This window comes from Nylanderia fulva, unplaced genomic scaffold (genome assembly GCF_048542155.1).
Source record: "Nylanderia fulva isolate GAGA-0341 unplaced genomic scaffold, ASM4854215v1 Scaffold47, whole genome shotgun sequence".
Taxonomy (NCBI): domain Eukaryota; kingdom Metazoa; phylum Arthropoda; class Insecta; order Hymenoptera; family Formicidae; genus Nylanderia; species Nylanderia fulva.
The window spans coordinates 1,243,909-1,264,111 of record NW_028190554.1 but is presented as its reverse complement, the minus strand read 5'-3'; the positions used below and the strand labels follow the sequence as shown (position 1 = coordinate 1,264,111).

Here is a 20,203-nt window from a genome sequence, read left to right as displayed (position 1 = left end):
ATTTCTTTTTTTATTATCTTATTGCAAAATAATTCAGATTTTCTAATCTCTTAAATTCAAATGCAGCAAGAAGGTTTGGAAAGGCTGCAAAGCTCGGCACTGGATCACGTGGACGACAACGTGTCGACCGGAAGTAGTCGCGTTTCTACACCGGAGATGGAACGCAAGAACTCTGTAATCAGGCGTGATCCCACGTCGTCGAATCAGCATCACTCATCGAGCAACGTGCAGATAGAGTTCCTGCAGACCCATCGGCAGAATCAGCAACGACGCAACGACGCGCAGAATGCCGATGCATTCCTCGCGTCGCAGAGATCCGAGCCGCAGACTCAAACTGAGTTTCTGCAGATGCATAGGCAACAGCAACTGCTTGCGCAACAACAATTGATGCATCAGGAACAGCTGGCGGCTCAGCGGGATCAGTATCAACACAATTCCGCGATGCTGGAAACCGATAAACCACCCATACCGCCGCGAGGAGCTCCTCCACCTATTCCCATGAGAACACCGAGTTCAGAAAATATGATGCAATATAGGCGCAATGGTACGCTAATTAATGTAGCGTATAATTAAAAAATTTTTTTTAAATTTTTACTTTGCACGTATCACTTATTTTTTTGTCTCTAATAATCTAATGTCTTTTTGCACACGTTATAATTTATTTCCTCCTGTAATTTTTTATATATTAATATTAAAAAAAAATGTTTTCTAGATGTGGAACACCATATGCAACAAGGAAGACCTGTTTATCAACAACGCAGTGCAACGTTAAATCATAATGGATCTGGCCAGTATTCATCAAATGAGCCAACAACATGGCATAGACAAAGTAGCGTGGATCTTCCTCCGCAACATCAAGGTACATATTATTATACAGATAGTATACGTAATTTGAAAGATATTCTCTCAAGAGATTTAGGAAGATTCTCTACTGATATTCATGGACACGTGAACATTCATCATCATTTTATAGAATTAGCACCTCCATTGCCATTGAGTGCCCCTCCGCCGACTAGAATGACTCAGTGGAACATTCCTCAGCATCTTGGTCAGTCATTACTCACATTCGATGATGCGCAGAAAGATTGAATGTGAAAAAGTCGCATGCAACCATTTTATATATTTATATTGACACTTTGTTTTTTATCACTTATCCGTATTTTTATGAGAAAAAGTATATTTTTTATCTACCAAAATGCTTGGCCAGGAATGTAACATACTAAAGCAATGTATAAAAATGATCAATTACACATTTATATACATGTATCTTTAACCGAAACACATAGCCATCTATATCTTTTATTATAAAATATTAACAGATTTTTGCTACTTGTTTATAAGCACTTTAAAAAAATTATATAATTTAATATTGCATTCTGCGTTAGTATCTGCACTTTGATTTTCTAACTCTATAATTCACATGATCAGCAATAACAATTGTAAATAGCTGTTTAGTATATAATAACAATATAGCTGAATGCAAATGTTGCATCAATTTGTGATGTCAATTTGTTGAAATAATTTTTATTAATTGTATCTTTTCTTTTTTGTTACAGCATACGGGAATGTACCAGTAAATATTAGACAAGTAAGTTTCTTTTAAAATAAATTAAACACTTAAAATTGAGTGAACAATTAAAAATAATTTCTATATTTACTATGTGAGATGAGATCATAATTATCATTATTTTCATAAATTTCTTTTAAAATAGATGATTTATAAAGAATATTGATAAAAAAATTATACTTTATTTAAATTAAGTTACAAAAATAGCTATATAACATTTATAAACAAGTGATTGCTTAGTGACTTCTTGTGTTTTAAGTTTAAATTTATCAGTCTTTCGTTTACAAATCTGAATAATAAATTCGCATTTTTTTTTAGGGTATGCAGCAACAAAATAACACCTACACCAGTAGACCGACCTCGTTGCCGCCTTACGTCGCTCCGCCAGCAGCTCCGCAAACGTCTCCCTCAAATATCACAGTGGTGGATGGCGTGAGAAGAACCTCAGAAAGCGGATCGGAAAGCGAGCAAAGCTCAGGCGGCAGTCGCAAAGATCGCGATTACAAACGAAGTTCCGTGTTGAGCAATTTATTCGGAAGACGTAAAAAACCTTCTCAATCGTAACGCTGATTCCAAAAGCTCCTTCGAAGCGCATTTATGTAACTACGATCTTTGTAGTCATTTCATACGAGTTATTACTTACTTAAACGTAATGCAAAAAGTGCGATCTTTCTCGTATAAAATAAACGACGAAGTTCCTTGAAAATATCATTGGGATTTTTAATACTACTATGGCATATTTTTGCTAAGCAGTACATTGATAGTAACTTATTTCTTGTAAATTTTATAGCAATTTTATATATATATGCTCTTATCCCGATAATTTTAATTTGATATATTCCAATAATTCCGGATTTGAATCATTAACACAAATTTTCCAATATTATATATCAATATTTTCAATCAAAATCATAATTGATGATTAATTAAGAAATAAATTCTGAATTATAAATTTATAATTTGGAAATAATTAGAAGGTAAAATATTTTTCATAAAATTTGTATGTTCTTCGAAAATATGAAGTTTTTCGTTATTCGAATCCTTGGACAATGTTGCGAATCAACATTTATTCAAGAATATTTAATTCTTGATTTTGTTAATCTTATTAAAATATTCATAAAATTTAAAATTATATCAACTGTTATAATTCTAAAGATTAGTTGATACATACTGTATTTCAATTATATTAATAATTAGAAATTTTTTAAAAAATTTACAAATTTATTAATTATAATTTTTTACATATGCTATTAATTATATATTAATTGAAAATAGTATAAAAATGTACACAACTACTCTCTTTTTATTTATATATATGTATATATGCATTTATATATATGTATATGTATATATATGTATATATATACATATATGGATATATGTATATATGCATGTACTATTACAATATACGTTTATATATGTATATTAATAGAGAGTAAAGAAAATTTTACACGTATGTACAAACAACATTTTTAGAGATTATAACAGCTGAAAATTTTCAATTATTAAATTAAAAAGAACAAATACATATAATTAGTAAAATTATACAAATATATTAATTTCATATATATTATAAATTCATTATTTTTTATATTTAACTTTAGTTTCGGATCTACTAATGATGAATTTTCTGCAGTTTTTGATACATTGTAATGATAAAATTGTTGAACTGAAGGCCTTTAAGAATATATCCCAACAAATAGCGACGTTTTGTAATATAAAAAATTGTATTTAAATTGCACGAAAACAGAGATCACAGATTACCGAGTTTATTTGAGATGTACCTGACTTTGAGAACAAAGTGTAGGATGACTTCTGTTTTCGGAGAGAAAAAAAGAAAGAGAGAAAGAGAAATTATCCCTTTCCTTTTTTTCTTTTTAAGTTAAAGTTAAAAATTACCAGTAGAGACGTTAAAATGTCAGAAGAGCGTATAATGTTTAAGTTGTAGATGTCATATATAATATATATTGCAAATATATATATTTGTAGACCCATATACCATATATGTGGGACCAATGATCTTATATTGTATTAAATTTCATAGATATGTCGCCGTATTTTTGATGAAGAAAAAATATATTCTTGAACGTTATACCATTTTTACGATAATGGTGATGTTACGAAAATGTAAAGTATATTTAATACAATATAGAAATTGTATACTATGCAGGCCTATCATCAGCCCATATGTAGTTATAGAGAGAAAGAAGGTCAAAATATAATATCATATAAACAAAAAAATCAAATGCACGTATTTATTTATAAAATCCAAAGTTAAAATTTAAACTAAAAAAAAAAATAAAAGTAAATTCTTTGCATATGTATTTATGAAAGCAATTAATTTTTATTTAATTTTATTCTATTATTTATTTAATAATTTTATTATTTATTTTTAAAAAAATTTGAACATTTTTTATTTTCAATCATTAATTAGGTAAATATTCGAAGGTACACAAACTGTTTTATATATATATATAAATAGAATAATTGAAAATTACATATTTAATGAAACATCTTACATTTTATACATATAAAAAAATTGATATAAAACTTTTATATAAATATATATAAATTAATATGTAATATTCTTAATAATATCACTAATCTCTAGTTAAAAATTAAAACAAATCATGTGTCAATCATTAATTTTTTTGTATTGAGAAAAGCATGTTTTACGACCTGTTTGCTCAATATACACGGATTCTACTGCGCCGAAATCGTAATAAATTTCAAATTATTTCGAGCGATCATGTAATGGAAGCTTGTAGCACTTCGGATTTTGGCTATTTTCATCTCCTGTTCTAGTTTTGTATGAAATATATCCTATATAAACTTGCTAGGAAAATAGAACGAATTAATGATGGGCAGTGTGTGTATGTGTGTGTACAATGTAAATTATGGTAATTACAAAAATATCACAAAAAATATATGACGTTAACGTAAAAAATAATGATGGCTTATTACATATAGCTTACATACTCAAAAGGGATTCATTTTTGGAGTGATTTATAATACATTCAATTTTAATTATAGTTCAAAGAAATTAAATTATATACAATTATATATGAAATAATTCCTAACATTGATTGAAACATTTTTAAATAATGATTTACAAAAAAATAATTCGCAGTAAATATTACTTCAGGGATTTCTCTGGATGAGCAACTTGAAGATTTATACTCCATAAAACTTTTGTTCGGGTGAAATCAGGCTAACTTTTGACTCATACTTTTAAAGATATTGAATACATTAATATATCAATAAATTATTAGTAGTACAAACATTCATGAAACCTTTAAGTTTAGAGAAAAGCTACTAGGTCAATCAAGATATCATAAACCTACTCTACCTTATTCCGGATCATCGATAGCATTATTTGACAGAAGATCCTTGTTACGTAACTGTGACAGCAAATCTTTATAGTTTTCGACTCTCTTTGTTAGTCGCTTAACTTGCTTTTGGAGACTATTTATTCGAGTATTGTGTTTTTTTAGATATTTCCTAACTACATTATAGCATTCGGGCGAAGTAAAATCTTCAGGGCAAAAATCTCCAAGAAATTTGACAGTTCGTACCTTATTGCATGTGGCAGCTTTGTCTGCAGGTCGTTTTCTTTTTCTGTAAAAATAAAAAGAAATATGAAAATGATGCTGCTGTTAAGAAATTGTACATATTTTTCTTACTACATGTTACAATTTACTTTGTTGACATTAAATGTTTGTCCTGACTATTGTCTGCATCATATAGAGGACCAGGAGATGAAACATCTTTAGTAATTCTGCAGTGTTGGACTGCTGAATTTTCATTATTGGAGATATTTACTGATTGTGATTCACAAGAGTCTGACTTTTCATTTGTTGGCAAAACTTCGTTGACCAATTCCCTAATAATAATAATTTTTTTTTATAATAAAATAATATTTCAAAATTTTATCAGATAAAGTATACATACTTTTCTTACTATATGTTGTGACTTACCTTGTTGATATTGAATCGTTCTCACTATTGTCCGCATTAAATAGAGGCTCAGGAAATAAAACATCTTTAATTACTTTGCAGTATTGGACTGCTGGATTTTTATTATTGGAGATATTTACTAGTTCTGATTCTGATTCACAAGAGTCTGAAGAGTTTTCATTTGTTGACGAAACTTCGTTGATCAATTCACTAATGATAATAATTTTTTTATAATGAAATATATGTTATTCCAGAATTTTATCAGATAAATAGCTTATGATAAACTTACCTTGGATCGTCTAAATCGTGGCATTTTTCTACTGTAGGAATTGCTCCTATTATTAAATGTCTTTGAATGTTACCATGTTTATTGATTTTATAGTGAAAAAAATGTGGTTCAAAATGATCACTGCACACTTTGCTGTGTTTAGAAACATTTCTTCCGATCACAGCAATCCATTTTTCTTTGAATTCTTGTGACCGTGGTATGCTTGAAAAACATATTTCTATTATTATACATATACATTGTAGATTTAAGTCTAAACCATTTTTGTTCCACAATTCAAAATAATATATTTACTTATGAAATGTAATATCTTCATGAGAGCCAGAATGCGATTTGCAAATGCAACAATAAGACATTTTTTTATTTTGTATATATTTTAGACAAAATAAACTTATAAAATCTATATTTACGCCATATCGTTATGTCATTTAGTAGAAGACGCGAACAGCTGACGCTGATAGCTCCGCTCACAGATGGCCCATGATACAAGTAAACAATTTATTTTATTTGAATTACCGCCGAAAAATGGACGAATAATAGGTCGATCTCTGATTGGCTGTAATCACAGAGAAACCTGAGAGCGGCCATCGGGATTCAGCGGCCGCTTTCAGGTTTCTCTCTGTGTTTACTTGCATCGTGTCTATATTATATATATCTATGGTCTTAACCTTATGAATAATCTCAATCCGCTGAATTGCGGTGCCGTTTTCAGGTTTCTTTCTGCTAATACTAATCGACAAATTGTTATATTAATCGTCTACGATGGTGCGAAAATTAAAATATCATGAGCAAAAGTTGCTGAAGAAGGTGGACTTTTTATCGTGGTCGGCCGACAATAATCTTCACGAGGTTAAGATCTTAAAGCGATATTGTATTCAGAAAAGATCAGACTATACAGTGTAAGAATATGAGATTATTTTATTTTAATAAATTTATATTATACTTAATATAATATATTATTTTTATATTTATTTTTTTATATTTAATATTTTATATTTAATATTTTATATATTTATTATATATTTATATTTTATATATTATATTTAATATATATTTATATATATTAAATATCATAATGTCATAGTTTAATAATTTAACTATAATTGTAGATATAACAAATTGTCACGCGAGATACGGGAATTGGGTAAAAAAATTAAGGAAGTCGAACCAGACCATCCTTTCCGCATAGAACAGAGTGCTCTGTTGTTGGAGAAGCTGTACATGATGGGTTTGATCTCTACCAAGTGGGACCTGTCTCAAACACAAAAAGTAACCGCCAGTTGCTTCTGTAGACGAAGACTTCCAGTTGTTATGGTACGCAACAAAATGAGTCAAACGATATCAATGGCAACAAAGCTGATAGAACAGGGTCATGTCAGAGTTGGGGTTGAAGTTATAAAGGATCCTGCATTTCTGGTAACAAGGTAACATGCCTTACTGCATTTTCTCTTTGTTTTATATAAATATGTGGAATAAATAAAATGTTTATATACATTTTCGACAGAAATTTGGAAGACTTTGTCACCTGGGTAGATACCTCTGCTATTAGAAAACATGTACTAGAATACAACAATGCGGTAAGCATATCTTTTTTAGTTTTCTCTCTCTTATATTATATATATATTATTACTAGTTAAATTACATTTATGTATTTATTTTGCAGAGGGACGATTTTGATTTGGCATAAATATGTATGTTGATTGAACGTGTGCTTGTAAAACTATATTTTTATAAAGAAAAATGAATTGTTTATTAGATTATTTATATCGTGAATATCTAGAATCTAGAATTAAATTTTTTCAACAAAGTATTTTGCTAATTATTATACATAACTTCTCATCTTATAATTATAAACAGATATTTTGAAACGAAAATTAATTAATATCTTAGAGGAATTCTTTCTTGATGTTTACAAATAATTACATTTGAGATTATATTACATTAATGATTTTGTTTATTAACCTGAGTTTTGATATTTGAACATACGTTGTACACACATTTCTACATTTCTCCCTGGTGGGATTTCTATATAGAATAACCATGATTGATTTCCATTATAATGAGGTAAAGTTTATTATTAAAAGTCGGATTAGAGTGATCGCCACTTTTCAGATTGTACGTAATCATTTAAACGTGTGCACACAAAGCATGTTTACATAATTATAATAACAAAGCATCTTGTTTTGAATTTAACACAAACACAACATGATCTCTGATTCTCGCTTACATGAATATAACAATTCAAGATAAATACAAAGTAGAATCGAGATAAAGCCACGTATTTGACACAAGAGCAAGTAGTGGAATATATATTTTTATACAATTCGCTAAAAACTATGAAGATTCGGAAAATAAGAGACAGGATCTCAAATTTATATAAATGTTAAAAACAATCTCATCATCTTATAGAGACTTATACATATTATATGTATATATATTATTAAAAAACGCAGTGTACAGTGACAAAAACTGATGATAGAGCACAATGAATCATACCACGTGCATTTCGAGCAGCCACTCATTCATATACTTATAATGATATAATTAGTATTTATTTATGATATTATGATACAAATGTTACATGTTAATATCTTTATAGTAATCGGCAGTCTCTGTGCTGGTCTCTGTGACATCGCCGCCGCGTTAAATAATCTTCATTACGTTCTACAGAGAGTTCTTCACAGAGTATTCCACTTCTCTAGGACGTAATTAACAGATCAAACGGGGGCGTGTGTCGGCTCAGGTCCCTAAGTATCTCCTTCTCCTTCTTCTCCTCCTCCACCGTCATCAACTATTTACATAAATGCCTTGCGAAATCTCTCCGTAACACGCTGCATTTATTCGAGAAAGAACGAAAAACTCATTTACATTATATTGTTTCCTTATCTTTTTTCTTTTATCTCTTCAGATTTTATATATATATATATATATATATATTTTTTTTTTTACATAAATATATATATGTATATATTTTTCGCAGCGTATATTCGCCGCACACACACCTCGTGAAATGTTTATCAATTCGTTCAAAAAATGAAACATGAATCATGATCACGCGTTTTTGTTTAGAGGTGATCCGCAATAAACGTGACATTTATGTGTGATATTTCAGATAGTTCAGTTAATGAAATATCGTACAAAAGAAAGAAGCAAAGACGAAGTGAAGAGAAATTATGAAAACAAACTAGTAATATAATACATACATTTTGCGCGATTATTAATAATTATATAAGCCGAGACAGTCACTAAACTCACGAGAGATACAATAATAACATGTATCTCTCGTACCTCTATCGTTAAACGTGTTTCATATTATACTATTGTTCATTTCTTCTTACGTGTTATATCTATTGTTCATTTCTTCTTACGTGGATATGTTGTTATTACATTTAGAATTTCGCATCGATCTTTTTCTCTCGGCGTTATTCGCGCGATTTCGCTTCCTTCTCAAAACAAAAATTTATATTTTCTCTTGTCATCCTACTGTTCTTTATACAAGTTCGTAGACGTATTCTATTCTATCGATTAATCTTAACGAGATACTCAGTGAATTATGTTGCCTGTTATGTATACGATTCTGAGAAAAATCAACTTAACAATATGCAAACAATTTCCATGATGATTGATTTTCATTTCATATATATATATATATATATATATATATATATATATATATATATAGATCTCTATTTACACTTTGGAGACTATACAAGACTCTGAGTATCGCGCTAATTACGAATTTGCAACCTACATCGCTATATCTGATCACCCAAATTCTGAGAAATTGTGATGATTCTTTCTGGCTCTATATTTCTCAGGTTTTGGAGAATTCACCAACTTAAGTATCCATGCTTCTCTCGACATTCAAATGTCAGAATCAAGCTGTACATAATTTCAAAAAAAATTAAAAAAGTGACAAATTTATTTTCATAGAAAGATTGCACGATACGATTATGATAAAAAGAAAGAGACCAAATAGATACAAAAATTTTGAAAAAAGCGTATGTGTATATAAATGTGATAATAATCTACAGCAATAAAGTTGAATTATGAATCGCAATTTAAAATGGCCAACTTATGTAAAAATATTAATGTGAGAATTTAAAGAAAGACAAATGGATGACTGCCTTAATGGAAAAGAAAGATTCTTACAGTTGTACGCTACTATCTACAAAAACTTTGATATTTTAATTTTAATATGCTTTCCATATTACGCTTTGTGTTGCAATAAATAGTATAATTTTTACATAGGCAGTTTTACATATGCTACTATACAAGAAGAAGAATGTGAAAAGATTCTCTTATACTTTCCCCTCCACTCCAATTTAAATATAAATTTATCAATATAAAAATAAAATCTATACAGCTTTAAACACAAATGTAATTTTCGCATAATATCTGACATTGAAAAGATTTTGTATCATACCATCAGAATTTTAAAATAGTGTTATCATCCATTATGGATTGCAGTGAGACATTATTTTTTTCTTTGTTTATAAAAGATCACTTAATTTATAATTCAATAAAGTATTTATCTTATAAGAAGCATATATAATAAAAAATTAAAGCTGCTTATTATTATTTATTACGCTATATTCTCAACTCCCAGGACCAATCATTCCATTTTTGGAGATGACATAATTCTTTGAAAAATAAATCTCTATCATATATCTCTGCTTAAATCGTAACACTGGCTATAATACAGACAGAGTAATAAGATCAGTGTTAATGGAAAGACTGGTCCTTAGACAATATTGAATTTACGCTTTTGTTAATCCTCCAATATTATGCTATCTGATGTAAAACTTTAGTGTTTACATTCTTTATAGACTGTGGAGTTAATAAAATTAAAAACGAACATATTAAAACAATATTTCCGCATATTATATATTAATTCAATTGTGTTAAAAATTTAATTGATATTGCACATTAACTTAATGGTTTAAAGAATCTCAAATATTAGATAGTATTTTCACTGTAAAATCATAGATGAAATGAATGCAAATTATATAGCAAGAATATCAGATGTGAATCGCGGATAGACATAAGCTTTGGAAGATTGACAATGTATCCATTTTGTTCATTCAATCATGATTTTTACAAATTATATTTTTTTACATACCGAAATGCACGTGGTGATATTCATTATTGTAAAATATAATTACGATTGCGAAATGTATCAAAGTTTTCCGTGGCTTTAATATCAACTATTAAGAAAAAGAGATGTGTGCACACATTACAGGATTACATATAATCGACATGATTTTTAATGGGTACAGAACTTTTTTCGCCCTCTATATTTTTCGGAAAATGTCAATGCATTTTTTACTTTATCTATGTATATGTATCCGATATAACAAATTGTATTTTTTATCAATATGTTGTGGCATAACAAGATAGATAGGTTATTGCAACAATTTCACTTTGTAACATAATATTTATGTCACAAAAGTATTTCTGAAGAAGTTTTCTAGCACATGTAGAATATCTACATATACCAGACATATCTAGTTTAATAAAGAATAAAAGAACAATTAATGTTTATTAACTCATGTAAATATATGAGTAGTATGTATAAATTATATTACTCAAATTTCTACCAAAGAATTCGAGATAATTAGTCATCTTTTAATGCTCAAGGAACAATATCAATGTTCCTCTTGCGCACATAAATATTTAAGTAAGATCTAAATAAGTTTAAGTTGCATTTTCTCACGATTGACTTGAAATGTAAAGATTCAAGCACAACAACATCTATAGCAAATATCTAGTATTACATAGATCTTGAAACATTTCTTTCAGTTGCTACTTACAGATATGCATATTGAATAGTTTTTGTCCAATACGCACGGTGTATATATATATATATATATAATATGGATGGACTCCGTAAAACGTTGGTAACAATTTATAAAAATGGAAAATTCGTTCATTGATGTCAGCAACAATTATTTCGTGCTATTGCTTTGTAATCTGACGATAATAAAATGGAGCGAACTTCTATAACCCAAAATGAATTTATACCGATGTGAAACTTTACCCTCTTGTTTTGTAAATTTCTCTGAACAAATAGTTGTTAGTACATACAAAACAAAATATTTTTATGTAATCACAGTCGGTGCGTCGCGGCAAGTGTGTTGACGAAGTTCGCTTAATTCTAATGCGATATTAATCAAAGGTTTTAACACCAATTGTGCGTCTTTCTCGAAAGTAGCTGGATCATTCTCATAACTATCGATATACATACGGATAGTAGCGCCTGAACTTCCCGTTCCGGATAAGCGGAATATAATGCGGGAACCATCCACAAACAATATCCGTAAACCCTAATGTACAAAACAATGTAACTATAATGCTTGAAATTATGAAATCATACCATAATAAACATGTTTGTAAAACATACCTGTTTCGTAGCTTTGCTACCATCAACAGGATCCGTGTAGGAATAATTGTCCGCTTGCTTAACAATGTATTCTTTACCTTCGTGCTGCAACTTTCTGCTGATAAATTCTGGTTTCTGAATCAGAGCTTCAAGGTTCTGCATCATCTTGTCCGCGTTCGCAGAGTCGCAATTTTCATAATCATATCTAAAACCAATAATAAGTTTAGAAATTTGAAAAAACACTAAAGGAACACTATGAACTGAAGAATATGTAATTAATTTCCAAAGATATAGTAAAGAGAGATCATATATTAATATTATATATACCTAGTAGATAAATTAATATATAATGTATATACCTAGTAAAAAAATTTCTTCCATAAATTTTCCAGTGATCCAATAAAATATTCTCTACAGATTTCCCAAGTCCTGCGATGACATTGAGCCATGCCAGGCATGCCCATATTCCATCTTTCTCACGAATATGATCAGAACCTGTACCAAAGCTTTCTTCTCCACACAATGATAGATCCCCAGCATCCATTAAATTTCCTAAAATTTAAAGAGATTGCTTGTATGATTTATAGATTTTCTTGAATAAAAAGTAAGAATCATACCAAAATATTTCCATCCAGTAGGAACTTCGAAGAATTTCGCTCCGTCTTTAGTAGCAACTCTATCGACAGCTGCAGCCGTTGGCATAGATCTAGCATATCCTTTAATGCCAGTCTTTTGGAAATATGGAATAAACTTTAGATTAGCAGCTAATACTGCTAAAGAATCAGAGGGAGTAACAAAAAAAGCTTTCTTGCCCAAGATCTGTAAGCACAAGTAAAATTTGTTGAAACATTAATCTAATTTTGAAGGATTTAAAATTGTTTTTTTCTAAATTGATTTTGCTCACCATATTTCTATCTCCATCTCCATCAAAAGCGGCACCAAAATCATATGGTCCTTCCTTTATAGCATTCACTAAATCTTTGGCATAAGTTAAATTTGGATCAGGATGTAAACCACCAAAATCTTCTAACGGCTTTATATTTACTAAACTTGAATTATCGACGCCTAATTCGCTACTAAATATCTTTTCTACATACGGTCCCGTAACTGAAAATCAATGAGAATTTATTATAACATTTATGTTCATCCGAGAGAATTTTTCACAAAAGCAAGAATAACATGTAAATTATGTAATAATCTAACCTCCATTCATCGAATTGATGAGAACTTTAAATGCTGGTTTATCAGCATTACCTTGCAATAATTTCTTAATACTTGCAAAGTCAAAAATCTCTTTCATAAGTTCCACATAATCATTCACAGAATCAATTATATCGATGGTAAATTGTCTACCATCCACTTCGATAGAAGTGCTCTGTATTTTATCAATATCTACGCTAATATCAGGAATAATTTTATAACATTGAATTGTTTTAGTGATTTCGTAGATTTTATTCGTCACGTTGTCCGGAGCAGGGCCACCGTTGTCGCAATTAAATTTAATGCCAAAGTCGGCATCGGGACCACCAGGATTGTGCGACGCTGTTAGGACAATTCCGCCTTGTGTCTTGTACTTTCTTATTATAGTTGATACCGCTGGCGTTGAGAGAATACCATTTTGACCAACAATTAATTTTCCTACCTAAAAAAAAAAACAATAATTTTGTAATACAATCTACTTTTTTGGTATCTATATACTATAAAATTTCTTTCTACACCTAACTCTAGATAACCTTTTATAGAATTATCTTTAACTCAATTTTATTACTTTTTCGAATAAAACTGTCAAATAATTAAATGACATGTACTTTATAAAAATCAACAGAATCCTGATGGAATTAAGACACATTGCATGCTATATATAAACGATGCGATATTACCAAAATTTTCTCGCACGTTCAGTCCGCAGACCTCTCATGGAGTTTCCGCGATCTTACCCCGTTTGCCGCGGCGATCCGGATGATCTTCTTTACCGCTTCCTTGCCGTAAAACCGTCCGTCACCACCGACGACGAGAGTGCAGCCGATCAGCTGATCGCCCAGGGCCTGCAGTATCGCCTGGACGAAGTTCTCCGTGTAGTGTTCCTGCTGAAAGACCTTGACGGCCTTGCGCAGCCCCGAAGTGCCCGGTTTCTGGCCTTCGTACACCCGGGTGTTCACCGTCAGACTCGTCACCGGCGTCGTCGTCGCGGACATGGTCTGCAAGCGCGCTGCAAAACGGGAAGAAATGTCAAAGAGAAAAAGGGGAACGTAACTGGAGACAAGGCTAGGAGGAAGACGTGTCGTAATCGGCGAACGCGCGGACAAAAGGGAGAGCTCGTACTCTCGCGATAGCCGTCCGATAACTGCCGGCAGCCTGAACTCCGCCTGTCAATGACACGCAAGGGCACGAGCGCCCGGTCGCCGCCATCTTGCAAAAGATCGCGCGCGCCAGCTGTCGCGCACGTGCACCGCACGGCGTGGTGTGGCATGGCATGGCATGGCATGGCATGGCATATAGGCATATAGATAGGTCAGGGGATCTACTGCGTCAAGTAGATGCTCGAAATCACAGATTAATAGACAGATCGCCAAAGGTCTGGATGAAGGAGAGACCAGCATTTCTCACTGATTTCAGCGCCATATCGTGGTAGTGGTCAATGCAGTAACTATTAATACGTTCCCAAGATAAGAGCGTCTCATGCTCATGAACTCGTCCGGCGGCATGTACGAGATTTATCTTTTCGTAGCGTTCGCGTATTTCGGAAAGGACAGAATTTTATGATGTTATAAATAAATAAATAAATAAAATATTAACCTGACCTATTATAATTATTTTTTAATAAATGTTTCATTATTATTATCATCTAAGTCTAAGTCGTTTAATTAATTTTTAGTTTTTTAATAATTAATTTAATTTATTCTAATCATTTTAATATGTGAAAAATACTAATACGTATACGTTTTATAATGAATTAATATATTTCGAGAGTCGAATTATATATTTTTAATAATATAAAAGTGTTCAAAAATTATATTTGACTTTTAATTTTAATTATTGTAGCAAAGAGTTCCGAAATCTCTTACACACATAATAGGGATTTTGTTCATCCATATAATTCGCAATTAAGTATATATGTTAATTATTAATTTTAATAAAATACAAAATTAAAATTAAAGGTCAAATATAATTTTTGAACATAAATATATTTAATTCGTTATAAAACGTATACCCGTGATAGTATTTTTCTCGTACAAAAATAATTAGAACAAATTAAATTACTCATAAAAAAATAAAAAAATAATTAAATAATTTATATTATATATGATAATAATAAAACATTTTATAAAAAAAACAGATTCAATAAATATAAGTATATATATAACATGTACTTATATTTATTGAATCTGTTTTTTAATAAAATGTTTTATAAGCTTAGAAAACTTGACTTTGACATAACTAGCAAATTTTATTTAATTATTTCACGACGGTTTGACGTAATAAAATGTTTTATTATTATTATATAAAATATAAGTTTAAATTCTTTAAGGGGTTATACCTACCTGCAAGGTCTGAAAAACACGTATTTTTGGGAATTTTTTTTTAAATATTTGAAGTGCTTTGGAAAGGAACATTTATGTTTTCAAATATATATATTTCAAAGATTATTTAGTATTTTTTTTATTGCAAAATGTTGATAAATAAAAAAGATATGCTTAATCTTCCAGAAGCAGTTTTTTGAAAAGCGTTTTGCGGTGACCACTCTAACTTTGAACTGGTTTACCAGAAATCAAAAAACCCGAGAAATTTAGTTAATATATAAGATTATCTAGTGCCCGATCGTTCATTTTTTTGAAAAATTAATTTGCGACAAAATGGCGGCTGTTCAAATTTGAAGGTATGATTTTGCTACCAAAAATTCGCTCGTTTTTTTATTATTAAAAAAAATACGCAACGAAAAAACAAAAGCCACGATCGGGCACTAGATTTTTTAGTATTAAAGATGTCTACCAAATTTTATTTCAATCGATGCAGCGGTTTTCGAGATATTTTGGTCACCGATTTTAAAAATGCTGTTTTGAGAAAAACGCATTTGAAGTTTCAAATTAAGTTCACAACCAAATAATATATTTATATATATATTTATATATATTTATATATATTATTTATTTATATATATTTTGGCTTTGTATAGAGACCGCTTTTGTCCGCGTCGCAGCTGCCGTTCGATACCTGAGACCCGTTTCTGTACCCTGCTTCTAAACAGCAGGATACGTTCACACCAGTATACCTTTAAACTCACATAACTTCGTTAATTTTTGTCGAATCGACTTGAAATTTGCAGGGAATATTTTTGAAAGTATGTACTTTAAGAAAATATCAAAATCCAAAAATCGATTTTTTTGAAGTTTGCAGATAGGTATAACCCCTTAATTAATTTTTAATCTTTTATGATTAATTTAATTTACTCTAATTATTTTTGTACGAGAAAAATACTATTATGGGTATACGTTTTATAATTAATTTAATATATTTGTGTTTAAAAATTATATTTGACCTTTAATTTTAATTTTTATTTTATTAAAATTAATAATTAACATATATACTTAATTGCGAATTATATGGATGAAAAAAATCCCCATTATGTGTGTAAGAGATTTCGGAACTCTTTGCTATAAAATAATTAAAATTAAAAGTCAAATATAATTTTTGAACACTTTTATATTATTAAGAATATATAATTCGGTTCCCGAAATATATTAATTCATTATAAAACGTATACGTGATATTATTTTTCTCATATAAAAATGACTAGAATAAATTAAATTAATTATTAAAAAACTAAAAAGTAATTAAACGACTTAGACTTAGATGATAATAATAATGAAACATTTTATTAAAAAAAGATTCAATAACTAGTAGGTCAGGTTATAATTTTTTATTTATTTATTTATAACATTATGAGCTATTAAGCTCATCATCTCGTTCGCTCTCTGTCTTGCTTTCATTCGGCAAGTCACAAACGATATATGATACTCGTATGTTCCTACTTCAACTCTCGAGAATCTGAAACAAACGAAACTCGTGTCCAATATACAGGGTGTCCGGTAACTAACAGACCAATGATTACAAATGGATTCTTTGGTCAATTTGGGAACGATTTTTCCTCAGCAAAAATGTCGAAAAAGGTCATCATTTTTTACAACTTTCCAATCTTTGTCATTATGTATCTTTATAACTAAGTCTTAAATTAAAATTTTATTATAGTAAACTCTACCTGAAATTAACTGAAGAATGTAATTATGTTAGACTTTTAACTCCAAAACGTTTAGTTTTCAAAAAACCTATTTTTTTCAATCGCTTATAACTCGAAAATTATTGACTTCTCAACATTTTTGCTAAGGAAAAATCGTCTCCAAATTGGCCAGAGAATCCGCCCTTAATCATTGGTCCGTTAGTTACCGGACACCTTGTATATATTATATAAAAGTGTATAGCACGTCAGAAGCTTGTGAGCTTACAGCGATAAGTAAAAACAATTGCGTATTTATTTCATTGCGTTTATCTGTTTAAACGCGCGCTTTAATTTTTCCAACGTTTTTGCCTGTTTATATTTTAAAGGTCCTCTCTTCTAAAAATCTTGTTTTAAAGATCCTCTCCGCGAGCAAAATTCGAAAACATAAATTATTTAATATTTTTACTTTATTATTTGTAAATCCTCGGTAATTTCAAAATTTTTCTATTTGAAAATTATTAATTTTCTATTGCCAATTAATTTTATCACAGACTTTACTCTTACTCCCATTGCACTTTCGTTTGCGGTTTTCAGTATACGATTTTTTATCGTAGTTACTGCAAATTATTATTGTGAATTATACTTGTGCAGTGATTTGAAGAATTTACAATTTCGTTGAAATTGTTGATTTTTCAAAAAAATTACGAGATTCGCGGAAATTGCGTGCTTTCTTGGCATTTTCCGTTCGCGGCAGGCGGTTTATTTTTGATTGTTGCAAGTGTTTTTGTTTTTTTTTTTATTAAAATAGATAATAATAATGTGAAATAAATCACGATATTTGACAGATGTGCATATATATAGAAATTGTAATAATAATAATATTATATCATAAAATTGTAAATTGTTTCAATTTTTTATAGACTGCGATAAAAGATTTTACATTTGGATAAGAAACTGCGGTAAGTAAAAATATAAAATTCTTGAAAACGTACCAAAAATATTTGATAACGTAAAAAGGTGAACTTTGAAAAATAAGGAACTTAAAAATTGCACTAATAAATGGGCTATATGTGAGCCGTGCGCGGATGTAAGGTGTGTTATATCGAAATTTAATTAATAGAATTGAGAATTAATCCCAATTTTAAGTCTTACAAATGTCCAAGCTAATTTTTTGTACCTCGTGTACATTTTTGAAAGTTATATCGAAAAATTAAATTTCAATATGCGTCTTACATCTCACATTTCGCATACGGCTCACATATAGCCTATTTATCTCTTATACTTTATTTCAACTCTTATAGAAATTTATTACTAGTAACGCCAATTTATCACTTATTTCGAGTAATTAATCACTTTTATTTCGAATACTTAAATTACTGTATATTATAGTATTTTAAATACTCAAAATAAGTGATTAATTGGCGTAGTGATAAATTTCTACAAGAGAATAAGGAGCCTTTAAATTCTTAATGTAAAAAATTTCAAGTAATTTTCTTTAATAAAATTTAATTAAAAAATTTAATTAAAAAATTTTTGAACACTGTGTTATATCACATTTAAAATCGTGATTATTTCAATAAAAAAACATTTTATGTGTAAAAAATATATTTTTTATTAAGAGTTTAACTAGGCTCTGTAATATATAAATATAAATTTAACATATATAAGATAGGCAATAAGAGCCAAATCGCGGATGACAGTGCGTTATTCTAAACGAAACTAAAATTTTTTCGTTAGAATTAAATACCTGTGCACAAGGCACCAAATTTTTACTTGGACACGGCCAAGATATAAAATTGGAATAATCTCTACAAGAGATTTTTAATTCCATGTATCCCCTATTCCCCCTAAAGAAATAAAGTGCGAGAGAAAAATATAGATCCGAAAGTCGCAGAATCGGGAATCGAACCCGAGACCTTTCGCTTGCCGGGCGACTGCTCTTCCAACTGAGCTATTCAGATCCTTTCGATTCTATACTTTTCTCTGTTATATATATTAATGTTGGTAAATAAACGCCTTTAAGCCAGCGTGTATAAATTAAGAGTTTAACTAGGCTCTGTAATATATAAATATAAATTTAACATATATAAGATAGGCAATAAGAGCCAAATCGCGGATGACAGTGCGTTATTCTAAACGAAACTAAATTTTTTCGTTAGAATTAAATACCTGTGCACAAGGCACCAAATTTTTACTTGGACACGGCCAAGATATAAAATTGGAATAATCTCTACAAGAGATTTTTAATTCCATGTATCCCCTATTCCCCCTAAAGAAATAAAGTGCGAGAGAAAAATATAGATCCGAAAGTCGCAGAATCGGGAATCGAACCCGAGACCTTTCGCTTGCCGGGCGACTGCTCTTCCAACTGAGCTATTCAGATCCTTTCGATTCTATACTTTTCTCTGTTATATATATTAATGTTGGTAAATAAACGCCTTTAAGCCAGCGTGTATAAATTAAGAGTTTAACTAGGCTCTGTAATATATAAATATAAATTTAACATATATAAGATAGGCAATAAGAGCCAAATCGCGGATGACAGTGCGTTATTCTAAACGAAACTAAATTTTTTCGTTAGAATTAAATACCTGTGCACAAGGCACCAAATTTTTACTTGGACACGGCCAAGATATAAAATTGGAATAATCTCTACAAGAGATTTTTAATTCCATGTATCCCCTATTCCCCCTAAAGAAATAAAGTGCGAGAGAAAAATATAGATCCGAAAGTCGCAGAATCGGGAATCGAACCCGAGACCTTTCGCTTGCCGGGCGACTGCTCTTCCAACTGAGCT

At 30.0% G+C, this 20,203-nt stretch overlaps 5 protein-coding genes across 6 annotated transcripts in view; 2 read left to right on the top strand and 3 right to left on the bottom strand.

Annotated features, from left to right (window-relative positions):
• kst (spectrin beta chain, non-erythrocytic 5 kst) overlaps nt 1-4,517 on the top strand; it is a 55,654-nt gene extending 51,137 nt beyond the window's left edge. Inside the window, 5 exon segments of the mRNA XM_085486720.1 lie at nt 67-544; nt 713-859; nt 974-1,048; nt 1,557-1,588; nt 1,886-4,517. Coding sequence (XP_085342846.1) covers nt 67-544; nt 713-859; nt 974-1,048; nt 1,557-1,588; nt 1,886-2,131 — 978 coding nt within the window. The 3' untranslated portion in view covers nt 2,132-4,517.
• Nucleotides 4,055-6,307, bottom strand: LOC114942198 (uncharacterized; the record flags this gene model as incomplete). Its single annotated transcript, XM_085486692.1, has 6 exons — nt 4,055-5,185; nt 5,268-5,450; nt 5,545-5,733; nt 5,813-6,013; nt 6,104-6,119; nt 6,220-6,307. Coding segments are annotated over 6 exons (945 nt in total), but the record flags the coding sequence as incomplete, so codon positions are not given.
• Nucleotides 6,308-6,432: 125 nt separating this feature from the next.
• Nucleotides 6,433-7,750, top strand: LOC114942199 (U3 small nucleolar ribonucleoprotein IMP3). The gene is made up of 4 exons (XM_029317515.2): nt 6,433-6,708; nt 6,919-7,233; nt 7,314-7,386; nt 7,473-7,750. Exons 1-4 carry the CDS (start codon nt 6,572-6,574, stop codon nt 7,494-7,496), a joined length of 549 nt encoding a protein of 182 aa, XP_029173348.2. The 5' UTR covers nt 6,433-6,571; the 3' UTR covers nt 7,497-7,750.
• The window catches only part of Pgm1 (phosphoglucose mutase 1), an 18,300-nt gene continuing 5,837 nt past the window's right edge, over nt 7,741-20,203 (bottom strand). The window contains exons 1-8 of one of the 2 annotated variants that reach the window (XM_029317500.2): nt 14,514-14,652; nt 14,129-14,400; nt 13,395-13,833; nt 13,096-13,298; nt 12,809-13,010; nt 12,551-12,743; nt 12,213-12,396; nt 7,741-12,135 (exon numbers count right to left, since the gene is read on the bottom strand). In XM_029317500.2, coding sequence (XP_029173333.2) covers nt 11,911-12,135; nt 12,213-12,396; nt 12,551-12,743; nt 12,809-13,010; nt 13,096-13,298; nt 13,395-13,833; nt 14,129-14,386 — 1,704 coding nt within the window. In that variant the 5' untranslated portion in view covers nt 14,387-14,400; nt 14,514-14,652 and the 3' untranslated portion in view covers nt 7,741-11,910. Of the gene's footprint in view, nt 12,136-12,212; nt 12,397-12,550; nt 12,744-12,808; nt 13,011-13,095; nt 13,299-13,394; nt 13,834-14,128; nt 14,401-14,513; nt 14,653-20,203 lie in introns of those variants that run through there. The other variant, XM_029317503.2, reaches the window with a different exon arrangement.
• Nucleotides 17,095-20,203, bottom strand: part of LOC114942195 (ATP synthase subunit C lysine N-methyltransferase) — a 19,886-nt gene continuing 16,777 nt past the window's right edge. Inside the window, exon 7 of the mRNA XM_029317510.2 lies at nt 17,095-17,237. The gene's annotated coding sequence lies outside the window, so the exon portion shown is untranslated. The remainder of the gene's footprint in view (nt 17,238-20,203) is intronic.